The sequence below is a fragment of the Squalius cephalus genome (genome assembly GCF_949319135.1).
Source record: "Squalius cephalus genome assembly, chromosome: 2".
In the NCBI taxonomy this organism is placed as follows: domain Eukaryota; kingdom Metazoa; phylum Chordata; class Actinopteri; order Cypriniformes; family Leuciscidae; genus Squalius; species Squalius cephalus.
The window spans coordinates 50962583-50990350 of record NC_137123.1 but is presented as its reverse complement, the minus strand read 5'-3'; the positions used below and the strand labels follow the sequence as shown (position 1 = coordinate 50990350).

The following is a 27768-nucleotide window of genomic DNA, read 5'->3' as shown; positions in this document are numbered from 1 at the left end:
AACCAGCTTTATACTGATCCTCATTTGTAAAGCAGCCTGGTGAAATGATTCGCGCAAACATGAAAGAATTGACGTTGTGGGGAATATTCCCTTCGAAAACAAACTCAGCCACTGCGTCTTCGGATTTAGGAACATCAAAATGACTGCTGTGTTCGTTATTACACCCAAGAACACCACAATCGCTTAGACGCCATTCTACTCAGTGCTCCAGCTATCAGCAATGAAATAAATGATTGACAATCATTGTCTATGATTGACAGGCGGTCTGTGTTGAAACGCTGCTGTCAGTCAACCATTGTGGGAGGGGCGTCGATTTTGTGACGTCACAAAATCGAACAGCTTGATTCAGGAGAGGGGGAAACATATAAGAAGATTTTTTAAAAACCACCGGATGGATTTTTATCATTTTATGATGGTTGTGTACAGGCACTGCCAACACACATTTCAGTACAATCAACTTGTAAAAGTGCATGAACCATTATATGACCCCTTTAAAAGGACTTAAAACTGTGTTAAACAGATATATAAATAGACATACAGACAGACAGATAGACTGATGGACAGACAGAAAGATACCCATGTGTCCATCTGTCTATCTATACATAGACAGACAGATAGACACATAGATGGACAGGCAGATAGATGCAGGTCTATCTGTCCAGACATACAGACAGAATGATAAAAAAGCACGACAGACAGTCAGACCAAGCGTGCTGCACAAGTCCTGAAAAGTGAAGCCAAAGTGTCTCGATCGCGTGACAAACAGAATGATAAAAAGAACGACAGAGTGACAGACAGTGACAGTATGATAAAAAAGAATGCCAGACAGAATGATAAAAAAGAACGACAGAGACACAGACAGTGACAGTATGATAAAAAAGAATGCCAGACAGAATGATAAAAAAAAGAACGACAGAGAGACAGACAGTGACAGAATGATAAAAAAGACAGAGAGACAGATATAGATAAACAATTTTTGAGGTCATTGTTTTCAGCCCAAATGAAAATTCTCAGTGTATAAGCCCTGATTTAGAGAGTCTATCGGCTTTTAAATCCCCAGGAGTGCGGAACTTAGGTGTCCTTGTTGACCAGGCCTTAAAATTTGACAAACACAGTTCATTCATAATCAGTTCCAGTTTCTACCAACTTCGTCTACTGTCTAAAATCAAAGGCTTTCTCACTCCAAAAACTCTGAAAATGGCTGTTCTTGCATTTATAACGTCTCGGCTAGATTACTGCAATTCCTTATATTGCGGTATATCAAGTTCTCAAATTGCTCGTCTTCAGTTAGTCCAAAATGCTGCGGCCAGACTTTCGCAAATATGATATCTCCGATTCTCAAATCTCTACACTGGCTGCCAGTTCGACAGAGAATAGATTTTAAAATAAATTCTACTCTTTGTTTTTAAATCTCTACATAACCTAGCTCCTGCTTATCTCTCTGAACTTGTTCATTCTTACACTCCGTCCAGAAGCCTAAGATCCTTCGACCAGGCTCTGCTGGTAGTCCTCGCGTTAGATTCAAGCGTATAGGGGAGCGTGCATTTGCAGTGGCAGGGCCACGACTCTGACACCCTGCCTCTAGAGATTAGAAAGGCCCCTACACTGTCCGCCTTCAAGTCTCTGTTAAAAAACCTACCTGTTTTCATTAGCATATTGATCTCTATTCTTAGGCTGGTTTTACTATTTTATGTCTGAAACTGTTTTGCCACTCCTGTCTTTCCATTCTATATTGAAGTCTGATACTGCTTTGCCTCTTCTGTTTTAATATTTTGTATTTGAGTCTGATACTGTTTTGCTACTCCGGTTTTAAGGTTGCTCTTAGCTTTGCTGCTTTTATTTGTGTTTTATGAGTTGTTATGCAGGTATTATTTTCTTATTATTTATCTGGTTGTTCTGTAAAGCACTTTGGTCAACCTTGTAAATATATGAATAAAGTGAACTTGAACTTGAATTTTTCTGAGATGGTAATGGAAGCCTGCCAGTGATTTGCTGTATTATACTAGAGACCATCTATTCCTGCAGCTTTGTCCCCAAAGCACATTACAAGGCTTATAGCACAAGGCTCTAAGAACGTCACCCACTCTCATACATTTATTTCCCTGGTGTCTCCTTATCCCTCTTGCACGCACCTAGATGGATGAACACTGACACACACACACAAATTAATACACAAACACATGTAATTATGCATTTTTTGTGTGCTGGAAAAGAGATTAAAAACAATTTAGAAGTTAGAACAATGGTTCTGTTAAATGCAACACCTTCAAATGGAGAAAAGAACTGGGCCTTAGGCTAGATAACATAAGCTTGTATTAGCATAATAATAATAATAATAATAATAATAGTTTTCGGATAATATACCTTAAAATTATTTATTTTTTTCTTGTTTTAAGCATACACCTCAATACATTCTGTTAGATTAATGCAAGAAACAGAAAAGTTTCAGGCTTGAACAAAAATATATCAGTATTGAGCAATACTGAATCTTACATTGAACATGAGTGATATCAGAAGTAGGCTCCGATCAGGATTTTTGCAGCCCGATACATACCTATTTCTTATAATCATGAACGGCAGATACCGATTATACATGGTGATTGTTTTTACGCCATGTTTTGTACTGTTTTTTTAGGTATCTGCTTGCAGCAGATTATATTTAATATGTACATTGTGCACATTATGTTTTTTTTTTTAATTTAATGAATGATGATGCTTCTATATATTGTTTTATGTTACTCTACGTGAACACATAAATTGCCCCTTGGGGACAAATAACGTGTTTGAATTCAATTGAATCATTCAAGCATTATATAAGTCATATACAAGCTCTGTTGACGGTCACTCTTAACTCCTTTACCCTGAAGGCAGTTTTAATGATTTCACGTCTAAGTGGCATACTTTAAAGTAATGGCTTATAACTTTAAAAAAAAATACAAAAAATACTAAATAAATAAAACAAGGTTTCATCAAGTAGGCTACATGGTCTCATTTGATAGAAAATAGATGTATCATGTTTAGAGGTTCTTACAATATATTACAACACTGCTAAGAAAACCCCAGACAAATTATGCAATTTAATGATTTATTTCGTTATTATTGGTGCTTAACATGATGACAATTAGAAAGTATATATGGCAGGTCATAAAATAAAGTTTGGGCTTGTTCACAATCATGTCAACTGCATCTGGGACAAATTTGGTGTTGATATCTCAAACCAATCAAAAGTTATGACATTTGGAACTGTAGTAGCCTTTTTATTCAAAGTCTACAGACCTCTCCAAACAAGTTATTTATTTCTACTCACAAACAGTTAAACAGTGAGTTATTTATACTCACAAACAGTGTTTTATTTAACATTAGAGCTACTTTCATGTGAAATGCCACAAAGCCTAAAATATTTATAATTACAAAGAATAAGTAACAAGTAATAAGGTCCTGGTTGATGAGTGATGATCTTCAAAGCGCCCTCCAGTCGTAAAACAGTGTCCGGGTGATCTCTACATATCAGTTTTCAAATCTTCTAATGAATTGAACCAATTGCTTCACAACATGATTCACTGTTTCGAAGCGTTCAAAACACCACAAGCTGCACTCAGGCCAAACATGCATAATTACAGCTTTTACAAACCGAATGCAAATGTTTCATTGAAAGTATAATCTATCAAACGCAATTAACTAATCATCTAATTCCATTAAATATTAAGAGTCTTTATAATATGTGGGGTTTTTTAATCAATTTTCAGGGCTTGTTTTGTTTGTTCTATGGATGGCTCAGCTAAACAGGCCAAAAAGAGACTATTAAAGACTATTATTCCTTTTAATTATACAAATGTCTCATTAAAACATCAACACATTTTTAAAATGTGCATGATTCATGGGTTCACAGAGATCTCCCCCCAACAGTCAACTATTGAAATTTCAAAACAGTTATGACATATTGAAGCCTCGTTTACTGAAATCAGTGACTTTTGCATGCACGCTCTGAACAACTGATTCCAAACTACTCATATTCATAAAGGTTTCAAAGCTTCATGAAGCAATGTTTCGAAAGCGCCCATCTCTACTCCATCGGGTACTCACCATACCCGAGATGTAGTTTCATACTCACTTTCAAATGACGTTGGAAAGCATTACGTCATGATAGCGATTCGATCAGATCCCCGATGTTCTATAGCTTTAGCCAAGCAGCATGTCATGTCACTCCGTGAGGATTTTCTCAAGATCAAGATGTGCAATTTACAATGGTTTACTAATGTTTCATTAAATTGCGATCGGTTCATGAGATCGGCCAAATTTAGCGACTACCGATTGAGTCATATAATGTGATTATTGGCCAATACCAATCTGCGGCCCTAATCAGAAGATAAGAGAACAGGAATTATTCTCTCTGGCATTTCTCAGTATTGGGCCGTCTTTGTAAATGGGTCCGACAATGTGTCTCTGACCTATGACAGAAGCCATTAAAAAAACCATAGTATCTCATGGTTATGCGTCTCTATTATAGCTACTAGTGGAGGATAGGGGAGGAAAACGAGAAGGAGAAGAACTATGCAGAGAATAACATTATCCACAGTCTTTGAAATTCACAGGTAATGCAACAGCTTCAGGAATATATGACCCATTTCTGACTTTCATTTTGGGCCACTCATTATACAGCCTGTGAAAAATAAGCTTCCTCTTTCACTCTCACTCCTTCTCTTTTTCATATACACAACCTCTTCCAAAATGACAGAGAAACAAAATAACAAGAGCACTTGACTTCAAAATGTGACTTTTATGGGAAAAATAAACTTGGGAAATTATGGGAAAATAGAGCTATTGTCCTTTTAGTTCTTTGAATCTTTATTTGTCATCCCTTTCTCTTCCTTTCATTCTCTCTCTCCTGCGCATGAACATTGGTGCTGTACAGCATGTGCGATGCGTGCGAGATCCTGAGACAGGAAGAGATGGATAAATGATTGGATAAAGGGATAAGGAGTGTTTCCTCGGCACAGTCTGTTCGCAGAGTGGGTGGGATGGATGAGGGAGCCAAAGAGATTCGCACGTGCACACATGGGGGTGTTTAATGTGTTCGGAATCACTTATCCAATATGCTGTACATAGGAATAAACAACTATGTACATTAATACCTCACTGAGATGGGCTTTTGACTACAACGTTTATCTGACATTCACACGCAGTCAAATTAGATGAGGTGTGAGTGCTCTTCACAGATCAAGTGAACAAATACGCATGAGAGCATTTCATCAGGAAGCATATTGAGATGGCAGTTAGTACTGCAAATTCTGTAGAAAGACTGGCATCAATACATTTTTGACAGCCTGGAAAAAATAATTCAGATAAAAATATCCTTAAATAGCATTTAAAATACAAAACTATAATTCAGGGGTTGTCAACTCTGGCCCTCGAGATCTACTTTCCACCGGAGTTTAGCTTCAACCCTGATCAAACTCATCTGCCTTTAACTTTCTAGTAATCCTGAAGAACTTTATTAGCTTGTTCAGGTTGTGTTTGGAGCTAAGCTCTGGAGAAAAGTGGATCTCGATCTCGAGTTGAGAACCCCTGCTATAAATGGTAGATTTACATGTTAAAGGTGCATTTAAAGCTGCAGTCCGCAGTTTTTCCTCTTTGTCGCCATCTCTGTTCGGAATCTGCAATTGCAGTTATTCGCGGAATAATCAACTTTACGTGCGTTGTGCCTCGGCATGGCACAGCGTGGATGAATCCAATGTTTTGAGGAGAATGTGTGGCTGTCAATCACCGTGCCGTTGTGGATACTGTCATTCACAATCACAGATTCTACTTTTTGGAAGTATGACCAACATAAGAATTTTCACAGGAAAATGTCATCTGAACAAGTAACATCCACTTTTGTTCTGACCAACTAAGGGGAAAAAAGCATTGCAGTAAATCGCGCCGATTTAATCTAACGATTGCTTATCATATCACGTCACAGTGCAAATTATACTTTGTTCTCAAATTGTTAATGTTAACAACATCAGCATTGCGTGACTTCATTTAATGCCCTTCCGATATTATCCTTGTTTTAGCATGGGCCGGTTGCAGTCTCTTTTTTTTCTCCAAAGTCTTTCGCGTTTTACAATGGGTGAATCTCCAGATGTCACAGGTGATTGTCGTTTGAACCTTTCTGGATCTGCCATCAAATTGATAAGTTTAATTATATCAAGTGCTGTGAGAAAAGGCTATAAATCTCCACCTCCAACATCCTCACACGCAATATAGCCTACTAGCCGAGACACCTTCTTTATGTGTACAGATCTGATGTAATGACGCAAAGACATGCTTGAATTTCCCGTGGAAATCCACCAGTACTACTGGAATTAAAAACATTATTACAAGCTTATCGTTTTGAATCGAGCTAAGGCAAGCAGATAGTTTTGAACACTGGCTGGTTATGTACTTGCTCAAAAATTTATTTGGGTAAAATTATTACCCAAAAAAGCTACGGACTGCAGCTTTAATAGTTTGTTGCTAATTTAAAAAGTTTAACAATTTATTTCTCCATGTTCTCCATGTAATTTCAATAGATGAAAGTGCAGTAATCACTTTTTCTATGTAATCAAATTTTGCAGGCAAAAAAGTTGGCAATATTGCAGCAAAGTGTAAAGCACAGCTTTCACTTTCAAACCAAGCAGCTTTCGACACGGATAAATTTACATGACCACCTTGAAACCGGAGCGAAAACTACATGGGAAAGACCGTACCTTAACACCATTGTGGTAACAGCACACAAAGAACAGTGTATTTAAAGTACACAAAGAACAGTGATGCCTCCATCCAATCAACAACTGATCGATAGAATCAAATCCATGTCCTACTTTTTTTTTTTTTTTTCTTCAATAATACATTTCACTCTGATGTGCATCAAAATACAGAAGAAAAGATCTGTCGCTTTGTTTCATCATGAGTTGTAAAATTAGTCGTGATATACTACCATTGTATTGATTTCCCACAATCGGATATTCATTCAATTATCTGCAGAAAAAAAAGTCATAAGGGCATAGAACTGCATAAGGTTGAATAAATGATGACTATTTTCATTTTAGGTGACCTATGCCTTTAAGATTTTTCGTTCTTCTGATAAGATAGCAGTAAAGTAAATAAAAGGCAGAAAATTAAATTAATTACATTTAAAAAAAGAAAAAAATTACTAACTCACCTCTTTTTTATTCAGAACATGTACTGTTGAATCATGTAAAATAAGCCTTGAATATTATTAAACTACTTGCTTGTGTGATTGTGTTGATGAAAAACACTATTGGCAGAGCTCCTCTACAGGTACGTGTGTGTGTGTGTGTGCATACACATTAACTTCCTCCAACAGCAGGGGGCTAAAGACTGAGAGTGATGCACACAGACAAATATGTCACAAAGAATGAATACACCCCAACCAAAATATGTCAGTGCAAAAAAACGAATGGGAGGGAGAAGGGGGTCACAAAGAGGTAAAACAGAGAAAGAGGCAGATAGAAACAGATGGAAGAGGTGGGGGAATGCAACCCAAAAGACTGAAAGAGGGGTCCTGAGGACAAGTAAACAAGTGTGCATCCAAGAAGCATCTCCGCACAAACACATCGGGTTATGCGTTCCGCGTGTTGTGCCTTTTAAAGAACATGTTTTGCGATGCCCACAGCAGGCATGAGTGATTTCAGTGCCTTTCATGTTGACTGCTTTTCGGGTCACTGACTCTAACCTCTAGCAGCAACACATGCACACACACATAACTCCTTTCAGTCATCACACTACACTACTTCTGCTCTAAACACATGTACACACAATTCTCAACACACTAACAACCTATCCATTAGCACAAACCCACACGCTTGCCATGCTCACAAACTCACACGTACTGCTCTATTAGCTCAACTCACACCACACCAGAGACACACACTTCATTTATTCATTTCATATGTAGCGGTAAGGAAGTTACCACTTAATCGCAGCAAGCAGAAAGCTTAAATCGCAGCAAGCTGCTAATTGCTCAAAAACAGCTTTAATAAGATAACAGGAGAAATTATCACGCTGATCTTACCGATGTGGAGCAGACCGTTAAAAAACTGTATGGGTCAGAGAACCTGACTCTAAAGTTCTTTAATTAACTTTCACAAGTTAACATGCTCAGTTAATCCTTGAAAGTGGTAAATACATTTGGCCATGAAATAGGCTATTGGGTGCCTGGATAACAGAAAACAACTTTTGTGAAATAGAAATTTGAGATTTTTTTAGCGTTTTCAGCAGCAATGATTCGTAGTTATGAATTACATGTTGACTTTACACCCTACCACCTAAATTACTTAACTCTTTTTTGACATATTGAATAGAAATTTCAATATTTCACACTTGAAATCAAAAACTCTTATTTTTTATTGAATATAGAAAGTATTTATTATAAATGATTTATCCGTGCAAAAATAACTTCTCCCTCCTGCAACATCTTTTCTCTAATGACTTATTTACTGGCGCAAAGGGTGGGACAACCAGCCACTCACATCGCAGCAATAGCAAACAACAATCTAGTCTCAGCCTCAGACGTCACGTCCACGGACCGTTGGCTGAATGTCAGATGCATATGGCACACTTTTCTGGAAACACTTCAAGTCGCGATCTGATTGGCTGAATTCTACAGGATGTCCGGGAGACGTGCGTGTCGCGTTCTTTATCGGTCCACCTGGAAACAAACGCTGTGATGCCAAAACCCCTCGTGGAAGAAGAAAGCTGTTGTGTTTACAACGGTGACAATGAGCACTTACCAGGATCAACTAAATGCTGGATTTTCAAAAGTATGTGAAGTTCGCGGCTCCATTGTTGTAGTAAACTTGCACAACGTCCTTGAATTAATCATTTATTAGATGCACGCCTGTCTGTTATGGTAGAGACATCGACATTATATTGTCGCACCCCTAAACATGAAGCGGAACAAAACAAACTGTGATTGGTTGCGTTACATGTCAGTCAAACGTCCTCTTGGGCGGTCCTTAGCCAAGAAAAGCTGCGATAGAGTCCAGAGCGTCAGTCTGAAGGTCTGGCCATGTAAGACTAACAACAATCCAATCAATTCCAGACAGACAAAATCAAGTCCCGCCCTTTTTTCCTGGACATTCATCACAATGGGGAAGCAAAGACTACCACAACTTACGTTTCATGCGGACTTTAAACTCCACCTAAGCCTATGCTCTACAAGCCAGGAAAACACAACAACTGGATTGTTCCCATTATATAATCAACAAAGCTGTAGACTTATACACTGCAAGCAATGTGGGATGTATAAAAGAGCATAGTCATTGTACTATGTTAAGGAAACAAAGAGTTGTCCAGTACAGATATATATGGAAGCTTGATTCCGCCACTGAATAATAAATAAATAATAATAATTGTGACTTTTTTTCTCAGAATTGCGAGATATGAAGTCAGAATTGTGAGAAATAAAGTCGCAATTCTGAGAAATAAAGTCACAATTGGGAGATATAAAGTCAGAATTGCACGATATAAAGTCGCAATTGCGTGTTATAAAGTCAGAATTGTGAGATAAAAAGTTGCAATTATCTTTTAAAATGTTTTATTCTGTGGCGGAAACAAGCTTCCATAGATATGGATATAGATATATTCACATATTCCAAATTAATTCCTTAATATCGGGTCTACCAATAAATGGCAGTACTTGTTGAGCATCTATAAAGAATAGCGCAGATCAAGTTTTGTTTGGTTAATCATTCAGCTTTTTGAATAACAGCAATTCAGAAGTGAGAAGTGTGTAGCTTAAGAATTAGACAGACCAAAACAAATATGAACAAATTTGACCGTTTAGATAATAAAACAACTTAATAAATATTTTTAATAAAACAACTTGCATAAATATAAATAATACCAGTAAAAATATTTATTATTAGTGAACTATTTATAATGCATATTGTGTTTTATTGATAATAATCTTTTCTATAATATCTAATGACTATTTAGTATATGGATTGCTTTTTGACACAATAATAACTGTTTAATCCGAATCTACTGTTCTGGAAGAGAGATCACACAAGTCAGCTGTCGGTGAGAAAAGTAATGCAAAATTAATTAACTACTTTCCATAAAAAGCAACAATGTAACATAAATAATTACATATTTGGGAGTAACATAATAAATGTAACATGACTTTTGGAACAAATGTTCTCCTACACATTCTGTAGGATTCAGTCCCTGAGTGAAAAACTTGTGATCTATATTGGAAGCGCTGCTCCAGGTATTGTGTGTTTTGTGTGTGTGTGTGTTCATCTATGTGTGCGAGACCGAGCACCTGAGCTCTACAGGGGGTTACAGATGCAGCCGTGTATACAAACACTAACACTTGAGCACAGCAGGACGTGACAGAACCGAAACACACATCACCAAATTCCTGGAATTTACCAGCCTGTCAGCTTATTATCTCTAACAATGGTGGAAAAGGGCCTGTAAGCACAGGAAAAAAATGAAAAAACATGTTACCAAAAAACAGACAAATCAGCAGTGATATGATGGCATTTCAGCACATGGATGCGATTATGATTCCCTCTATGATGTTCCTCATGCTGCTAAATGTGTGCATGCTAAAGAAAACCGCATGTAAAAGATGACGATATTACAAGTAATAAAGCAAGATCTGCATTTTTCCACACCACTACGGAAGTAAAACTTAAATTGTTAACTTGATATTTTTGAAAGATTAAATGCGTAAGATCTACCTAGGAAAGCAATAAATGTTTCACAAAGAACAATCAGTCTGTCCACTCCATCCATCTCTTCTAGAAGTGGATAAAAAATTCAGCTGAACTGAGGTGATTTGAGTTTTCTCTTAAACGCTTAAAGCTACAATATGTAATCTTTTTCGCCGCTAGGGGTCACTAACCTCTTACAATAACAAAGGCGTAGGTTGATGAACAGTGAATAAGCGGAATCATGGAACTTGTCGTCATGCCGATGGATCTAAATATGTTTATGGATGAATTAATACATTCATGTTTTTAAACTGTTACTGTGGTGCAGGGCGCGATTGCTAATAAGAGACAGATATCAGCGCTAAAGCTGAAGATCTTTGCCCGAACCCGACGGGACCCGACGGGTTTGGTCGGGTTCGGTCGGGTTCGGTCTTAATTTCTATTATTTTACACGGGCTCGGGCCGGGCTCGGGCTCGCGCTTTGGGTTGCGTGGTAAATGAGCGGTCAGGTGATGTGTTTAGATTAGCGTGAAAATGGATCTTGAGGAGGTGAAATGGAGGCTGGTCTCTGAAGGACTTATTTTATTTCTTTGTTACAACTTCCAAGTGGCCTCTAGCTCCGTTAGTCATGAATAAATGATGTTAAAAAATGTATAAATTACTCTTTTTTTTACGAAAGACAAAGGTGCTGCTGTGTGCGTGCGGCGCAGTCTCTTTTTTTCTTTCTCTCCCTTTTCCGCCGAGTGGTGCGTGTGCCGGCTCGCGGTGTGAAGCGCGTGTCCGCGCTTTTCTCCGACACTCTTATCACTGCTGATAGACGGCCTTTTGGACAGTCGGGCTGTAAACGGGTTCGGGCTTTTAAAAAGCTGTCAATCAAAATGTACTTGTCGGGCTCGGGCAAAACTCTGTCGGGCTCGAGCCTTTTCGGGCCCGATTACAGCTCTAATCAGCGCCACACGCGAGTCCCGCGGATTTAAAAGAATGAAGACATTTCATTCGAAGGAACTACACGCAAGTGCTGAATTAATACTCATATGGGTCCGTTTATTTGACGAATTCAACTTTTGAGGTAACGCAGCGCTGTTTCACTTGGTCTACACTATCACACTAAACTGCATTTGAGTGTGTTGAAAGTTATAGTGTTTTTCTATGTGTTAGTTTGTTTGCTATATGAGATTAGCAGTAAGCTAGATCAACATTAGAATAACATACTGATCATATTCTAACATTTCATCATGTTGAGCTATATAACATTGATTTGTTTTATGTACATTTGCTCATCTGTCTTAGCCTGGCAAGCCAGACCCACATCAAGATGTTGGGTCTGGGAACTCACCATTGGCAGGGCTCAATCCGAGGGGCGGGATAAACGGTTGTCTTTCAAATTCCCTCTGCACGCAATAGGACAGCGCTTCAACCAACCAGAGCATTTCCCACCAGCGGAGCTAGTTGATAAGATTAATCTTTTGCCATATCTGGTCGGCAAAACTACAAACACGTCTTCCTTTTTTAAGAATGACTTAAGTGCCGTTCTTTGTTCTTTTCTCAAAGAAAAGCTTAACTCCAAGTCCTCCAGAGTCGCGGCCAAAGCTGATTCGAAAGGCCGCTGTTTGCCAGGAGCAGCAGCAATCTTCTTTTATTTCAAGTAGCAGGGAATTCACGGGGAACCGTCGCAACTCTGTCGTCATTATGTCAAGCCCGCCCGCCGACTCTATACACGATGTGATTGGCCTGACTAGAGTTTGTTTTTTCCAGCTCGAAAGCTAACGGAGAGTTGCTAGACCACCGTGGCTGCAAAATAAAATTTGCTACCGCTAGGGTGCGTCTAGATTTCTAGGCTGCACATGCAAGGGCGGCGTCCCTGTCAAGTCATGACTCGTGAAGCTCTGTCAAGTCGAAGTTTGCCGCGAAGCTCTCGGTATCTCGAAAACACCATGCCAATATTGATCCTCGTTTTATTTCTCCTTTTGTCCCAAAGTCTGCTTGCCATGGTCCATAATGTTTGAACGAAACAACAACAGCGTGAGCTTAAGCGTGCTGCTAGACGTAACGCAGTTGTCCACGTCTGTCGCCATAGTTAATATGGCAGTACAAGCGGAAACCAGGGATAACGCGGATATTACGTCATTGACAGGCAACAAGTGAACAGGGACGGGCACTATTTAAAATTGTGAATTTCTCTGAATTTACAAATTCTTGGAAACATTTAGGATAATGTAAGCACACAATTGAAAGAAATATATAACACAGTGCAAGTGGTTTTTGGATATTTTGATACAAAATTCTTACATATTGTACCTTTAAGGTTCAAATATGGTTAGTAGGGCACACATGAGAAAAGAACAGAAAAGTTTTACCAAAATGTGCAGAGGGGTCAGACTCTACACAAACTGAGAGGATGTTTCTTGCAGTAGAGTGCACTCTTACTTTAACTCTCCCTTGAAACACGTTATACGCCTGTAAAAGCTTAACGAGTCAAGATGGGACAGTTACCTTGTTCAGCTTTACGGCCTAATGGATACACATTAGCTCTGATTCCTAGAATCCATGTTATTGAATGTGGATTTTAATAACAACTGACAGATTGATACAGTGGCCCTAAAAAATAAATATTTAGAAAATACTAAGGTTTAGACAATTCAGCTCACTTAAAAATGCATGGCACTGCTTTAGATCAAGGGTTTTTTAAACGTTTTAATTGCAATGAGAACCCCCATCATGAAGGGACCCTGGACCCTGTACCGCTGTACATTTATTACAAAAAATGTATGATGTTATAGAGAACAAATTGTTTCCTACATAAAATAATTGGTTTTATACTGTCATTGTCCTAAAGCATAACAGAAAATGTATATGTATAAAGTTATGTGAACTTGTCAATTCCACATCATTTTTTAATTATGGATGAAGTTTATTTACTTAATAATTAAGGCAATGGGTTTCCTCACTTTTTTAAAAAATTTAAGTCAACTGAACACTTACAGTGTTTCAAAGCAAAACATTTCCTTCCTCATTAAGTGTGGTCCAAAAACGTATGAGGACCAGTACAAACATGTAAAGTAACCAAGCAATAATACCTAGCGTACTTCTTTCCATGTAGAGTGTAAAAACCTCTTTCAAATCTCAAATCCCCCAGGTTGTCTTTTTGAAGCCAGTTCCACACATTTCTCCACTGGACAGAGCTTAAAGTCGCAATGAAACGGAAGTAGGCTACTGTTGGGGTCTTTGATTCTTTCCCTCAAACTCAGTAGCACACGACCAGTTGTGACCTACCACTGTAAATCCATTTCAATCCACTGAGAACTATAAACACTACATCTGTGAATGAATTCCTTTTAGACTTTGGAAAGTCTTCAGAAAGGATATCATTGGGATCATCTGCACTAATTCCTTGGCTACACTTATTAGAGATGGCAAACTCTTCCCACAATTCACTTACAGTACAGTAAAGGCCTCATCACTCCCCACCCGCATAATACAATAATAAACAACCACAGCAAAATAAACAGCAACAGTGAAGTGAATGAATCAATGTTGTGTTTGCATAAAGCCACAAAATAGCAAAGAGCATAAAACGGAAGGGAAAACAGGAGTCAGTCAAAACAAACAGAAAATAATTTGTGACCAGAGGGAAAACACTGCCAAAACCCCGAGCAGAAATGAAGCTTACAGCTGCTAGTGCATTTATCCAATCTACAAAAAACAATAATAATAATAATAATATATATGTATGAAGACCTCCGATGTAAAAGCCTCTAAAAGCCACCTATGTCAAAAATGAGATAATAATATTGAGTGAATGCTCTCCGTACATAGTACACATTCATCAAATACTCTCACTTCAAACTCACTAAATCCCAGCCTCAGCCCATTCAGAAATGTCGGTAGAAACCTATACATAGGAGCCTGATAAAAATGTTAATATTAAAGAAAAACGTTAGACGGACTTAGAGGCTTTTGCAGCTGAAGTCTTCATATATATAATGATCCATTAGGTGATTTCCGACAGTGAATTTTTTTTATTTTTTTTTATGAAATAACTTTTATTCAATAAGGAATTGATCGAGTGGAAGTAAAGGCATTTAACAACAACAAAAAAAAACTATTTCAAATAAATGCTGTTCTTTTCAACTTTCTAATTACCAAAGTATCCTCAAAAAATGTCAAGGTTTCCACAAAAATATTAGCTATAATAACAAATGTTCCTTTAGCAGAAAATCGGCATATTAGAATGATTTCTGAAGGGTTGTGTGACACTGAAGACTGGAGTAATGGCTGCTGAAAATTGCTTTGCCATAACAGGAATAAATAATATTTTAAAATACATTAATATGAATATAATAATATTTTACAATATTACAGTTTTTACTGTATTTTTGATAAAAAAAAGAGTCCTGGTGAGCATGAGACTTCCTTCAAAAACATTTTAAAAATATTACTGACCCCAAACACCATGCCGCATATGTAGTATATGACAAATGACCAAAAAAAAAAATGTATTTGCTTTCATTGGATTAAGAACACTGAAACTGTTGTTAAAAAAAAATAAAAAAATAAAAAGTTTACAAATCATCCCCATCCAGCTACTACCACACTCCGTGTCTTCACTGCACACAACTCTCTTCACCCAACAGAAGTAAAAGTGTGCTTGTGAATAGCAGCACCAATTGTGCAAATACTATAAAAACCACTCAAGTTGTAAAGCTGAGCTGTGTGCTAAAGCCTGTGGGTTGCATACAGTAAGAGCTCTCCGTGACTACACACACCACTCACATCCTCCTCTGACCTAAAAACAAGGCTCCGATTGCCCGCTACACGTACAATGATTTGAGAGAGAGACATCCCAGATTATGGGTGAGCACTGCAATCACACAGGCAGCGGCACAGCACTCCTCCCCCATCACACACTGTCACTAGAGGACAGCCATTTGTCCAGGCTGCTTCGATCATTCTGAATTTCAAACAGGGACTTTATGGTAATTGTTCGTCTTATGTGTGTTTTCTGTGCATTTCTTCAGATGTGAAGCGAGCACAGAAGGTGCAGAGTGGCCAGGGGGGGTCCAGTAAGTGTTCTCCATGTTTTATCCTGCTCTGCTAGGTTTGCCTCCGGGCTGCTGGACAAAATCCAGGTGTGACACCATCATAAAAGTAGCACTGAATGAAAACAGGTGAGGGAAGAGCCATTTTTAAACGTGCTGATTGTGTGATTAATCAGCAAAAAAAACAAAAAAAAAAGTGTCCTTTTAAAAGGTATAAAAACTGACATAAGCTCTATTTGACAAATTACATTATTTTTCCAAGGATACTAAGTGTTCAAGACAAGTACTCATCAGCTTAAGATTTGCACCTAAATCTAAGCTTTACATGTTAATGCATGTGTGTGTGGTCCTGGTAAACCATATGTTATGGGGACATGCCCGTGAGGAAAACAGCTTATATATCATACTAAGTGATGTTTTTTTGGAAAATGTAAAAATGCTGAAAGTTTTCTGTGATGGGTAGGTTAAGGGGTAGGGGTAGGGTTAGGGTTAGAGGATAGAATATACAATTTGTACAGTATAAAAAATCCTTAAGAACAATCCCCGTAAAACATGGAAACACAACAATAATGTCAATTTATTTAATTGCAAATTGAAAAGTCAGAGTGGGCATGTAAGGTACATTTACACTGCATGTAAAATGATTAATATTTTATAAAGCACTTAAATTAATTATTTTTTGATTAATTAGCCGTATTGTTGATAAAAATGGATGAATTTGGATTAAAGACAGCATTCATATGGACTATAATGCGTAAGCACGTGTAGGCTATATTTGATTCGTTTGATTCTTGAGGATTAGAAATGAAATAGGGGATTATAATTGTTACAAAATGAATGAAAGTATGAATCACATGTTCCACTGGTGAAGTACAGACGCACATGCTGCAGTGCAATCTCTGTGATAGCGTTGGTCAGCGCAAAGGCGCACGGGAACTGACAGTGTGGAGCGCGTGAACTCGACACTGAACCCCCCCACCGGCACGCGAGCACAACATAGCCTACTTGTGAGCGCGGATATCCGTCAAGCTTTTTCCATATACTTCTCTAACGTCAAAAATATCCGCGCTCCTGACACACATTTAATGAGCGCCTTGGAGAAAAAAAAAAAGGAAAAAAAAATTATTTCCACAATGTGGGTCAAAGCTTAATTAAATTGAGTCCGATGTTATTCTAACGACTGAGTCTGTATGAGTCACGTTTCCCAGCACTTATCTGCTGATATTACGATTTTGGACAGGTCTCTGTCCGTGTGTTATTTTCCCACTCTATGATTGACATGCCAAGAAATACAATCCCATGGCACTTCATACTGATGTGGTTAGATGAATGCCAAAACAAACTGCCATATATCCGGCTCAGCATGTCAATCAAATCCAACGAACGAGTTCATTTTCCCTAATAGAGCCAAAAAGCCTCTCTTTAGGTTCTGTTCAGCGTTTAACACTCGGATAGCCTACGATCCAGCCAGACCATCTCAAAAGATAACACAGCAAAAGAGAGGGAAGACCCGAAGCACAACTGCTGACAGATACACAGATATGGAGTGCCTAAAATAATTCATTTAACCCGTTCAGACCTGGATAAATTTTTTTTTTTTTTTTTTTTTTTTTTAAGTTAAAAAATTTTAACAGTTATTCTAATGTCCATTATAATGGAAATTGGTTCTGACCAGTAGTAGCAACTTACAGATAATAATACATATGGATTCACTTCTACATTATTTAGAAAAAAAATACATTAACAATCATTGTAGTGTGTTTTTTCTTCTTCTTCTTTTTAAATCACTGAATTAAAAAACAAACATATTAAACAGTCTAATAGCTGGTATTCAATTCTGAATGGTAAAAGGTCATCAAAAACAAAATCTAAATGCAGCGATTATGTAGACAAGTATACACTTAATGAAGTGAGAATGATGATGGCCCTCGGATCGCCTTCTGTGGGGTTCAAACCTGCAACCTTTCACTGATCAGCTATAGTTTTTTTTTTTTATTTATCACAGTGCCATGCCACCTCAAACTTTGGCGTCTTACAAAAGAAAAATAGAAGTTTCGACTAAGCATGAAGAAGAATTGATCAAATGGCCTGTTTCTGTTACAGGCAAATTGTTTTGAAAATAAAATAGGCCTATATAATAACTTTATATAAGACATGGTCTGAAAGGCACTCAGATTTGATGAAGACTTAAAATGTGTAGTAGGATTATTACTGAAATCCCTCTAGCTGTATTGCAATAGCACACAGTACCATCATTTGTTTACATTGAGACCACTGTCCATTATAATCGAGATCTCAATCTATGATGATATGATTCATAGATTGAGAATTGATATCCAGGATTCATTTTAATATTGATGTAAATTTAATGGCAGAATTCATCCAAAACCATAACGTCCATTGGAATGGACACTGAATGGGTTGAAGCATCTCTAGAGTTACTGCCTTATATTTGATGTACTCGACCAAACATGTATTACAGGGTCCATATTCAATTTAAAGTCATAACATTGTTAATGAAGTGTGTTTACAAGTTGATCAATAATTAGATATTAAGCACATGTCGCACATTTGTATTTATAATCACATTGTAACATGAACACTGGAATGTAGCCTAGTGCGAAATCAACCAAAACATAACGTTTTATTGGCTAAACATTGTCTAGGTGTGAGCACTTGTATTCCTTTACGACATGATGGCACGTTTGCAAACAGCCGAGCGTAAAAACACGCACACATTTGTAGTTTGAAGTACAATTTAGTTGTTTTTGAAACAAAATCAAGTATATCAGCGAGCGTTAAGGGCAAACACGAAATGTAGGCTATATCTCGGAATAAAACCGGCGAGTTGATTTGATGGAAAGAAACGTGCGCGCATATCAGAGATGAGTGCGCGCTCATGTTTCTGAATCCTGCCTGTCAGTGGTGTATCCTCTTCTGTCTCCATGACTCGAAACAGCACTTTTAAGCAGTTCATGTGAAATAAATGTGACAAGCGTGTCAAACGTGAATGTACCTGTGCTGGCTCGCGCGCGCAACTCACCTGCGTTCCTTAGTTTCTTGTTTCTGTAGACGGAGAAAATCACCAGCAGGTTTCCTAAAATATCCACCACTATAGTGAATATGAGGAAACACCCGAGAGTAGTAGTGACCCAGGGTGGCCGGTGAAGTGCTTGCTCGCTAGGGTCCAGTGCAGAGCTGTTCAGAGAACTCCCATTTATAAACATTGTATATCTTCATGAAACTTTTCTCAATCAACAAAATAAACCGTGCCGTTCAGGCGGCGCGCGTCTCTCCGGTGGGATCTCATCTCTTCGTGGGGTTGTGCGCCCCGGACAACTTTCCTCGGTTCTCTCGTCGGGGCTTCCGTGTGTTGGGGTCTGCACTTTTATGGCTATGTGTGCACCCATCACAATGTTGGTACATGACATCCACGGGCAACTTCAAAGCTCCATTGAACATGTGATTAACTGCAGAGTTGTGTGTGTTGCCACCCTGTGGTCGTCAACGGTAATGTTGCTTCATTCAACCATTTCATCTATAAGGAGCCCTCTTTCATCCCCTGATGGCCTGATTCATTATTATTTATCCGCATTAAAAGAAGCTTTATTCCGTTTTTCATTCAGAAAAATGTAGGGTATTCGTGATGGAGACTCCCAGGCAGCTCTCTTAATATAATAATAATAATAATAATATTGACACCTGTTTTACAAATAATAATAATATATAAAACAATAAAATAATAATTATACAATAGTTAGTTTCGGTCCTCTAATAATTTGATTGCCCAAGCAGCGTAATTATACAAAAATTTGTTCTTCTAATCCTCTCATTTGATTGGCTGAGCGCTCCAGTGATGTGTTTTAGAGTCAGTGCATTGCTTGGCCACATATAAAACAGTGGTTTGTTTTCATTGCTAGTGTGTGAGTGTGTGTATATATATATATATATATATATATATATATATATATATATATATATATATATATATATATTAACCTTACATTTTGTTAAAGTATACCTTAAGTTGTCATAAGTAAAACATACGTAATGTACAGTAGGTCTACTAATAGCCTACTAATTAATTTTTTACTAAGGAATCTTTCAAAAGTTATAATAGAAAAGTTTGTGAATTTGCCATGCAGAATATGGATAGTATAAATATCACCGTATAATCCAATCTTGCTTCTGTATAGGAATATCTTTTAAAGATAACTTATAGTGAAGTATTTTAAAGTGTAGGCTACATCTTTTACTTTGTACTTTTGAAATAAACATTTAGATCTGTATATCCCATTTTTAAGTTGTGATATATTGAATACTGTTTCCGGGTCCAAGCCTCTACTCTGTTTAAAACAATATATATCTCAACAGCCATTTATGAGCATTATTCATTTAAGCTAAGCTTTTAAAAACTCACATCACATTACGTTACAATCACCCTTCAAGTTTTAGATCATTCAAATTATGTAAATGATAACGTTCAATGAATAGGAAAGCCTATTTTCAGACGTATCTACTGTAATAGTATCAGACACTGATTTGTCAGGAAATTTTTACTGGGGTACAGCAAAACATTACTGGGGCTCATGTCCTAGAAGAAAAGTGTCTAGCGTCACCCCTAGTAGGGCGAGAGCAAGAGGCAGAGGATTCTATAATGACACTCATACAGTCTAATTCCCTTTTGTGACTGCAACCTAAAAACTTAAAATGTGTCAAGGAGTACATGCTGTCTCCTCGCCTTTAGTTCAAAAACGTGAGCTTGTGATGTCCCATCAGCACTCTACTCCCAGCAGAACTCGGATGTATCCACTGTTCAAGCAGCCTGTCTGCCTCCAGCCATTACGATGCAATTTTAATGCAGCGCCGTGTTCCTAATGGCTCCAGTCGTGAAAGTAGTTAATTACTGTCTCTCACTCGCACGGTCTCTCCTCCAACAGTCAGGCGGTCTAAATGGAGACTTAACTGTGAAAGAGTTTTACATTTACAATGAATAGACTCATGCTAAACTATGTGTGATCCTGTAATGTGGAGCATGAGACGTTCCTGACCAGGGAAAGTAAAGGCGAGGGGAAAGAGAGATGAAATGTTGTTGGGCAATGTAACCATGTAGAGATAAATACATGGAAACGGCATTACTGTTTCAAACATTACTGTCCCATTGTACTTTGAGATTGTATGTTTGAAAATGAGAAGAAAGAAAGTCATACAAGTTTGTTTTTTTTTAGGGGTTGGGGGGACTGTATCCCCAAATGTACACTTTTAACCTGCAACAATTTTTATGAAATCCTCTATATAAAAAGTTAACATTAAATCAAAATTGACGAAACTCAATTGTGTAATTGTTTATAAGGAGCCAAACGTATCAGCGAAGAGACTGAGATGAAAATTTGAATATTTAATTAAATCATTTCCAAACATGCAGAATTCGATTTTATGGCACAGTTAGATAGTAGAAATCTGAAGATGTTGCTAATCTTTCTAGAATATTAGCTTCTGTTATTATTTCTCTGTAATGTGAATGTGTGTAGTGTTGTTTGTGAGAGCAATATTTCGATGACTAATGTTGTTTCTATGAATGTCTGTTTTATTTTAATCTCTAAAACAGACCATGTGGAAGACAGCAAGGCAGCACTGTGAACTCAAAAGCCTTCACCCACCTGTCACAGCCACAGGACATCATCACCCATTTGTGCCCGTGTGTGTGAGACTCCAGAAGGAACACATGAGAGTCACATTAATAAATAATGACATACCTTATGCTCAAAAACCACAAGATAATAAAATGATCTTGGCCTCACTCCAGGTTAAATATGAGCTTCAAATCCACATGTGCAAGGTCTGCAAACATCTGAGCCAGTGCCCTTATCAGGAGCTGCTGTTGTTGACCTGACCTCCAATTTAGTTCTGATTATTGACTACATTTTGCCATCTACTGGTGAATGACTGGCATAAGAATGCTAACACATTTAGCGCAGTGCCAAGATGTTATCTGACAAGATCAAGACAAAAAAGAAATAGTGAATATATGTTGTAGCCTATACAATACAACAAACGATTATTTGATTAAAGAATGATATTTGCAGAAATACATTTTGACAAGAAACTAAAATAGAAAATAACCTTTTCTCTCTACTGCTGTTTTTCACTGCACTTCAAGTTTTGACAACTATGATGCAATGACGCCCTCTGCTGTATATCACATGGCAGTACATCCCCTTCACCTCAGAACGGAAACTGCTTAGACTTACAAGTCTTTTTTTTTTTTTTTTCAAGATTGGTCATTTTATTTATTTATATATTTTTAAAGTCAGGTACATAAAAAAGTTGATTGGTCTAATTTAAATCCGAATTGTAGGACTGATTAGCCCTAACTAATTGCTAATTGGTCAGACTAGTTTTTTTTTGTTTGTTTTTTTTGGTCAGACTAGTTCTTAAAAAGCCGTCTTAACATAGCAGCAATGTTTATGCAACTGGTCCCAGGTCAGTGCAGAATGGATCAGGAAGCTGTGTTGAATGGGCAGTGTTTAAGCAAAATAGTATTTCATTAGTCTGACAAATAAATGTACACATTTAGGTTAGCAGGGGTCTCAAACTTTTTTTTTTTTTTTTTGTCAGCCAAACAAACCCCTTAGACATAAAATATTTACTTGAAGTACCCCCTGCGATTTTAAGTTCACATTTCAATAATTTAACAAGACATTTACATTTTCATGGCTCTCTGATGTCAGTTAATGGTCACATGACGTGCAAGTAAACCAAAATTATGCTGTGGTTATTTTATCCTATAGCCTATGCTCTGATATGATATTTTATTTCATATTAAAAATGTCTTTATTGCTACTGCTTCTTCATATAGACATGCACAAAGACACACAGAACAAACCTGAAGGAAATACACTGAACAAAATTATAAATGCAAAACACTTTTGTTTTTGCCCCCATTTTTGATGAGCTGAACTCAAAGATCTAAGACTTGTTCTATGTACGCAAAAGGCCTATTTCTCTCAAATATTGTTCACAAATCTGTCTAAATCTGTGTTAGTGAGCACTTCTCCTTTGCAGAGATAATCCATCCACCTCACAGGTGTGGCATATCAAGATGCTGATTAGACAGCATGATTATTGCACAGGTGATCCTTAGGCTGGCCACAATAAAAGGCCACTCTAAAATGTGCAGTTTTATCACACAGCACAATGCCACAGATGTCGCAAGTTTTGAGGGAGCGTGCAATTGGCATGCTGACTGCAGGAATGTCCACCAGAGTTGTTGCCCATGAATTGAATGTTAATTTTTCTACCACAAGCCGTCTCCAAAGGCATTTCAGAGAATTTGGCAGTACATCCAACCGGCCTCACAACCGCAGACCACGTGTAACCACACCAGCCCAGGACCTCCGCATCCAGCATCTTCACCTCCAAGATCGTCTGAGACCAGCCACCTGGACAGCTGCTGGAAACCGTCTCAGGGAAGCTCATCTGCATGGATCGAGTGGCCCATGGTGGCGGTGAGATTATTGTATGGGCAGGCGTATATTATGGACAATGAACACAGGTGCATTTTATTGATGGCATTTTGATTGCACAAAGATACTGTGACGAGATCCTGAGGCCCATTTTTGTGCCATTCACCCACGACCATCACCTCATGTTGCAGCATGATAATGCACGGCCCAATGTTGCAAGGATCTGTACACAATTCCTGGAAGCTGAAAACATCCCAATTCTTGCATGGCCAGCATACTCACTGGACATGTCACCCATTGAGCATGTTTGGGATGCTCTGGATCAGCGTAAACAACAGCGTGTTCCAGGTCCTGACAATATCCAGCAACTTCGCACAGCCATTGAAGAGGAGTGGACCAACATTCCACAGGCCACAATCAACAACCTGATCAACTCTATGTGAAGGAGATGTGTTGCACTGCGTGAGGCAAATGGTGGTAGCACAAGATACTGATTGGTTTTCAGACACCCCCGGAGCCCCCAAACACCCCCCAATACAGTAAAACTGCACATTTTAGAGTGGCCTTTTATTGTGGGCAGCCTAAGAAACACCTGTGCAATAATCATGCTGTCTAATCAGCATCTTGATATGCCACACTTGTGAGGTGGATGGATTATCTCGGCAAAGGAGAAGTGCTCACTAACACAGATTTAGACAGATTTGTGAACAATATTTGAGATAAATAGGCCTTTTGTGTACATAGAAAAAGTCTTAGATCTTCGAATTCAGCTCATCAAAAATGGGGACAAAAACAAAAGTGTTGCATTTAGATCCGTAAACTGTAAACTTCCATCACCACAAAGGAAGGCCCACCACTCCATTCATTCGATTGGACAATGGAAAAAAAGGCGAAAGACGTTGGCCGTTTTTCTGCTCAGAGTTGATTTTTTTTTTTCAACTTCAGGCGCTCAGATCGCTCCTACAAAACGCGAGGCGTAGCAGGCGGCTAAAATGTGAGGTACCCGGGCTGCATAAACAATTTAAAAAAGGCACCTCTCACTGCAAAAAAATGTCTGATAGGATTCTGCCTTAGGATGCCATCTGGGACAGGGTCTAATTCACCCTTCACCGGGAGTTTGATTGACAGGTGATCTGACCAATCATAATCCGCCGAATCTGCCATTTTGTCCGACAAAGTAGTCAGGAAGTCGGTGGTCTTGAACTTTGTGTACACACTGTGTGTTGACGTCTTTCCACGGTTGAAACAACATTCCTTCTGATGTTCATTCATGTTTATTTGATGCTATAAATGAACTAGAAGGAAGAAGTGATCGGTTCACGAGCACCTTTAACTGAGGCGCTACAGCGATCTGTCACAACACCTTAAAGAGCCACAAAATGGTATTTATTGTTTCAATTTTTTACAGAAAAGACAAAATTTGAAAGTTGAGATCATATTAAAAGTAACCTGCTCTGTCCTGTCCTGTCTGTTGGCACGTTGTCAGTGTCCTCTCTGCTCCGTATTTATGTAATTTTCACTGCGTGCACATAATGGCCCTGTCTCAAATGGCACACTTCAGATGCGCTTTTCTATTAGCATGCCTAAGACTTTTGCACAGTACTGTATATATATATATATATACACACTCACCTAAAGGATTATTAGGAACACCTGTTCAATTTCTCATTAATGCAATTATCTAATCAATCAATCACATGGCAGTTGCTTCAATGCATTTAGGGGTGTGGTCCTGGTCAAGACAATCTCCTGAACTCCAAACTGAATGTCAGAATGGGAAAGAAAGGTGATTTAAGCAATTTTGAGCGTGGCATGGTTGTTGGTGCCAGACGGGCCGGTCTGAGTATTTCACAATATGCTCAGTTACTGGGATTTTCACGCACAACCATTTCTAGGGTTTACAAAGAATGGTGTGAAAAGGGAAAAACATCCAGTATGCGGCAGTCCTGTGGGCGAAAATGCCTTGTTGATGCTAGAGGTCAGAGGAGAATGGGCCGACTGATTCAAGCTGATAGAAGTCAAGTCAAGTCAAGTCAAGTTTATTTATATAGCGCTTTTCACAACATAGGTTGTATCAAAGCAGCTTCACAGTAATAAAACAATACATCAATGTTTGTTTCTAGTGGAACGTCCACGTTTGGTAATGCTGATCAATAGTATCGTTGATTGATTAATTAAATTAAATATTCCCAAATATCCCCAACTGAGCAAGCCAAAGGCAACAGTGGCAAGGAACCGAAAAACTCCATCAGGTGACCTAATGGAGAAAAAAAAAAACCTTGGGAGAACCCGGGCTCAGTCGGGGGCCAGTTCTCCTCTGGCGTTTATGAACTAGAGGTCGGATTTAACTGTAAGATTAAAAGTATTATATGAATGCCTGGCTGAAGAGATGCGTCTTTAATCTAGTTTTAAACTGGGAGAGCGAGTCTGAGCAACGAACAGTATCAGGAAGGCTATTCCAGAGTTTTGGAGCTAAATGTGAAAATGCTCTCCCTCCTTTGGTGGATCTGGATATCCTAGGTATGACCAAAAGCCTCGAATTTACTGACCTTAAAGAGCGCAATGGATTATAGGGCGATAGAAGATCGGTTAAATAGACTGGAGCTAAGCCGTTTAGGGCTTTATAAGTCAGTAGCAATACCTTGTAATTAATACGGAACTTTATAGGTAGCCAATGTAGTGATGATAAAATTGGTGTTATATGATCATATTTTCTTGATCTAGTTAGAACTCTAGCGGCGGCATTTTGGACTAACTGTAGCTTGTTTATTAAGGATGCAGGACAACCAGCCAATAAAGCATTACAGTAATCTAGTCTCGAGGTCATGAATGCATGAACTAACTTTTCTGCATCAGAAACAGATAGCATATTACGTAGCTTAGCAATGTTTCTAAGGTGGAAAAAGGCTGTTCTTGTAACATATGAAATATGATTTTCAAAAGACAGGTTGCAGTCTAATATAACACCCAGGTCTTTTACTGTAGAGGATGAAGTAACAGGACATCCTACGATGTTAAAGTTGTATTGTAAGAGGTTTTGTGGGTGGTTTTTTGAACCGATGATTAGTACCTCTGTCTTGTCTGGATTTAATAAAAGAAAATTGCGCGTCATCCAATCTTTTATATCTTTAACACACTCTGTCAATTTGGATAATTTAGCGTTTTCATCTGGCCGTGATGAAATATAGATTTGAGTGTCATCAGCATAACAATGGAAACTAATTCCATGTTTCCTTATAATATTTCCAAGTGGCAGCATATATATTGAGAATAATAGAGGGCCTAACACAGATCCCTGCGGCACTCCATAGTTTACTGGAGTTATGATCGATTTTTCTCCATTTAAATAAACAAAATGGTAGCGGTCAGATAAATACGATCTAAACCAGCTTAGTGCTTGTCCTTGAACACCAGTATAATTTTGTAGTCGATCTAAGAGTATTGTATGATCTATAGTATCGAACGCAGCACTAAGATCAAGTAAAACTAGTATTGAGATACAGCCTTGGTCAGAAGATAAAAGTAAATCATTTGTAATTTTAACAAGTGCAGTTTCAGTGCTATGATGCGGCCTGAATCCAGACTGAAACTTTTCATAGATGTCATTTTCTTGCAAGAAAGAGCCCAGTTGAGCGGACACAGCTTTTTCTAGTATTTTAGACATAAAAGGTAGATTTGAAATGGGTCTATAATTTGCTAGATTATGTGGATCTAATTGTGGTTTCTTAATGAGAGGTTTTATAACTGCCAGTTTAAATGTTCTTGGAACATAACCTAAAGATAAAGACGAGTTAATAATATTGAGGAGAGGCTCCTCCACTATAGGTAACACTTCTTTCAAAAGTTTAGTTGGTATAGGATCTAGTAAACATGTTGTTGTTTTAGATGAAGTGATAAGTTTATTTAACTCTTTTTGTTCTATAGTTGTAAAGCACTGTAATTGTTCTTGCGGGATGATAATTGAGGCTGAATTATAAGACGCAATTGAGGATTGAACGTTTACAATTGTGGTTCTGATGTTTTCTATTTTCTCAGTGAAGAACTTCATGAAATCATTACTACTAAACTGTAACGGAATATTTTGTTCAGGAGACATCTGTTTATTTGTTAGTCTAGCCACAGTGTTAAATAAGAACCTAGGATTGTTTTGGTTGTTTTCTATTAGTTTGCGGAGATGCTCAGCCCTGGCCTCTTTTAGGGCCTTTTTGTAACGTGACATACTGTCTTTCCATGCGATTCTAAAGACCTCTAAGTTAGTTTTTTTCCATTTACGCTCTAAATTACGGGTTTCTCTCTTGATAACATGCGTAACACTGTTGTACCATGGTGCTTTAGTTTTCTCTCTAACCTTTTTTAATCTAATGGGTGCAACAATATCCAATGATCCAGAGAGAATGGTGCTCATAGTGCTAGTTAATTCCTCAAGTTCATCTGTTTGTTTAGGTTCACTGAGCAGCTGAGACAGATCAGATAAGCTATTTGAAAAATTATCTATGGTAGATGGAAGGATTGTTCTGCCTAATCGATAACGCGGCGCAGCATGACATATTACAGGAG

General features: G+C 38.1%; 1 protein-coding gene across 5 annotated transcripts in view; it reads right to left on the bottom strand.

The window, feature by feature from the left end:
• mtnr1aa (melatonin receptor 1A a) overlaps nt 1-19243 on the bottom strand; it is a 55928-nt gene extending 36685 nt beyond the window's left edge. For 2 of the 5 annotated variants that reach the window (XM_079864780.1, XM_079864781.1), the window contains exon 1: nt 18789-19243. In XM_079864780.1, the coding sequence (XP_079720906.1) occupies nt 18789-18972 (184 nt within the window). In that variant the 5' untranslated portion in view covers nt 18973-19243. The remainder of the gene's footprint in view (nt 1-18788) is intronic. The other 3 variants (XM_079864782.1, XM_079864784.1, XM_079864783.1) reach the window with 2 other exon arrangements.
• Nucleotides 19244-27768: the final 8525 nt, after the last annotated feature.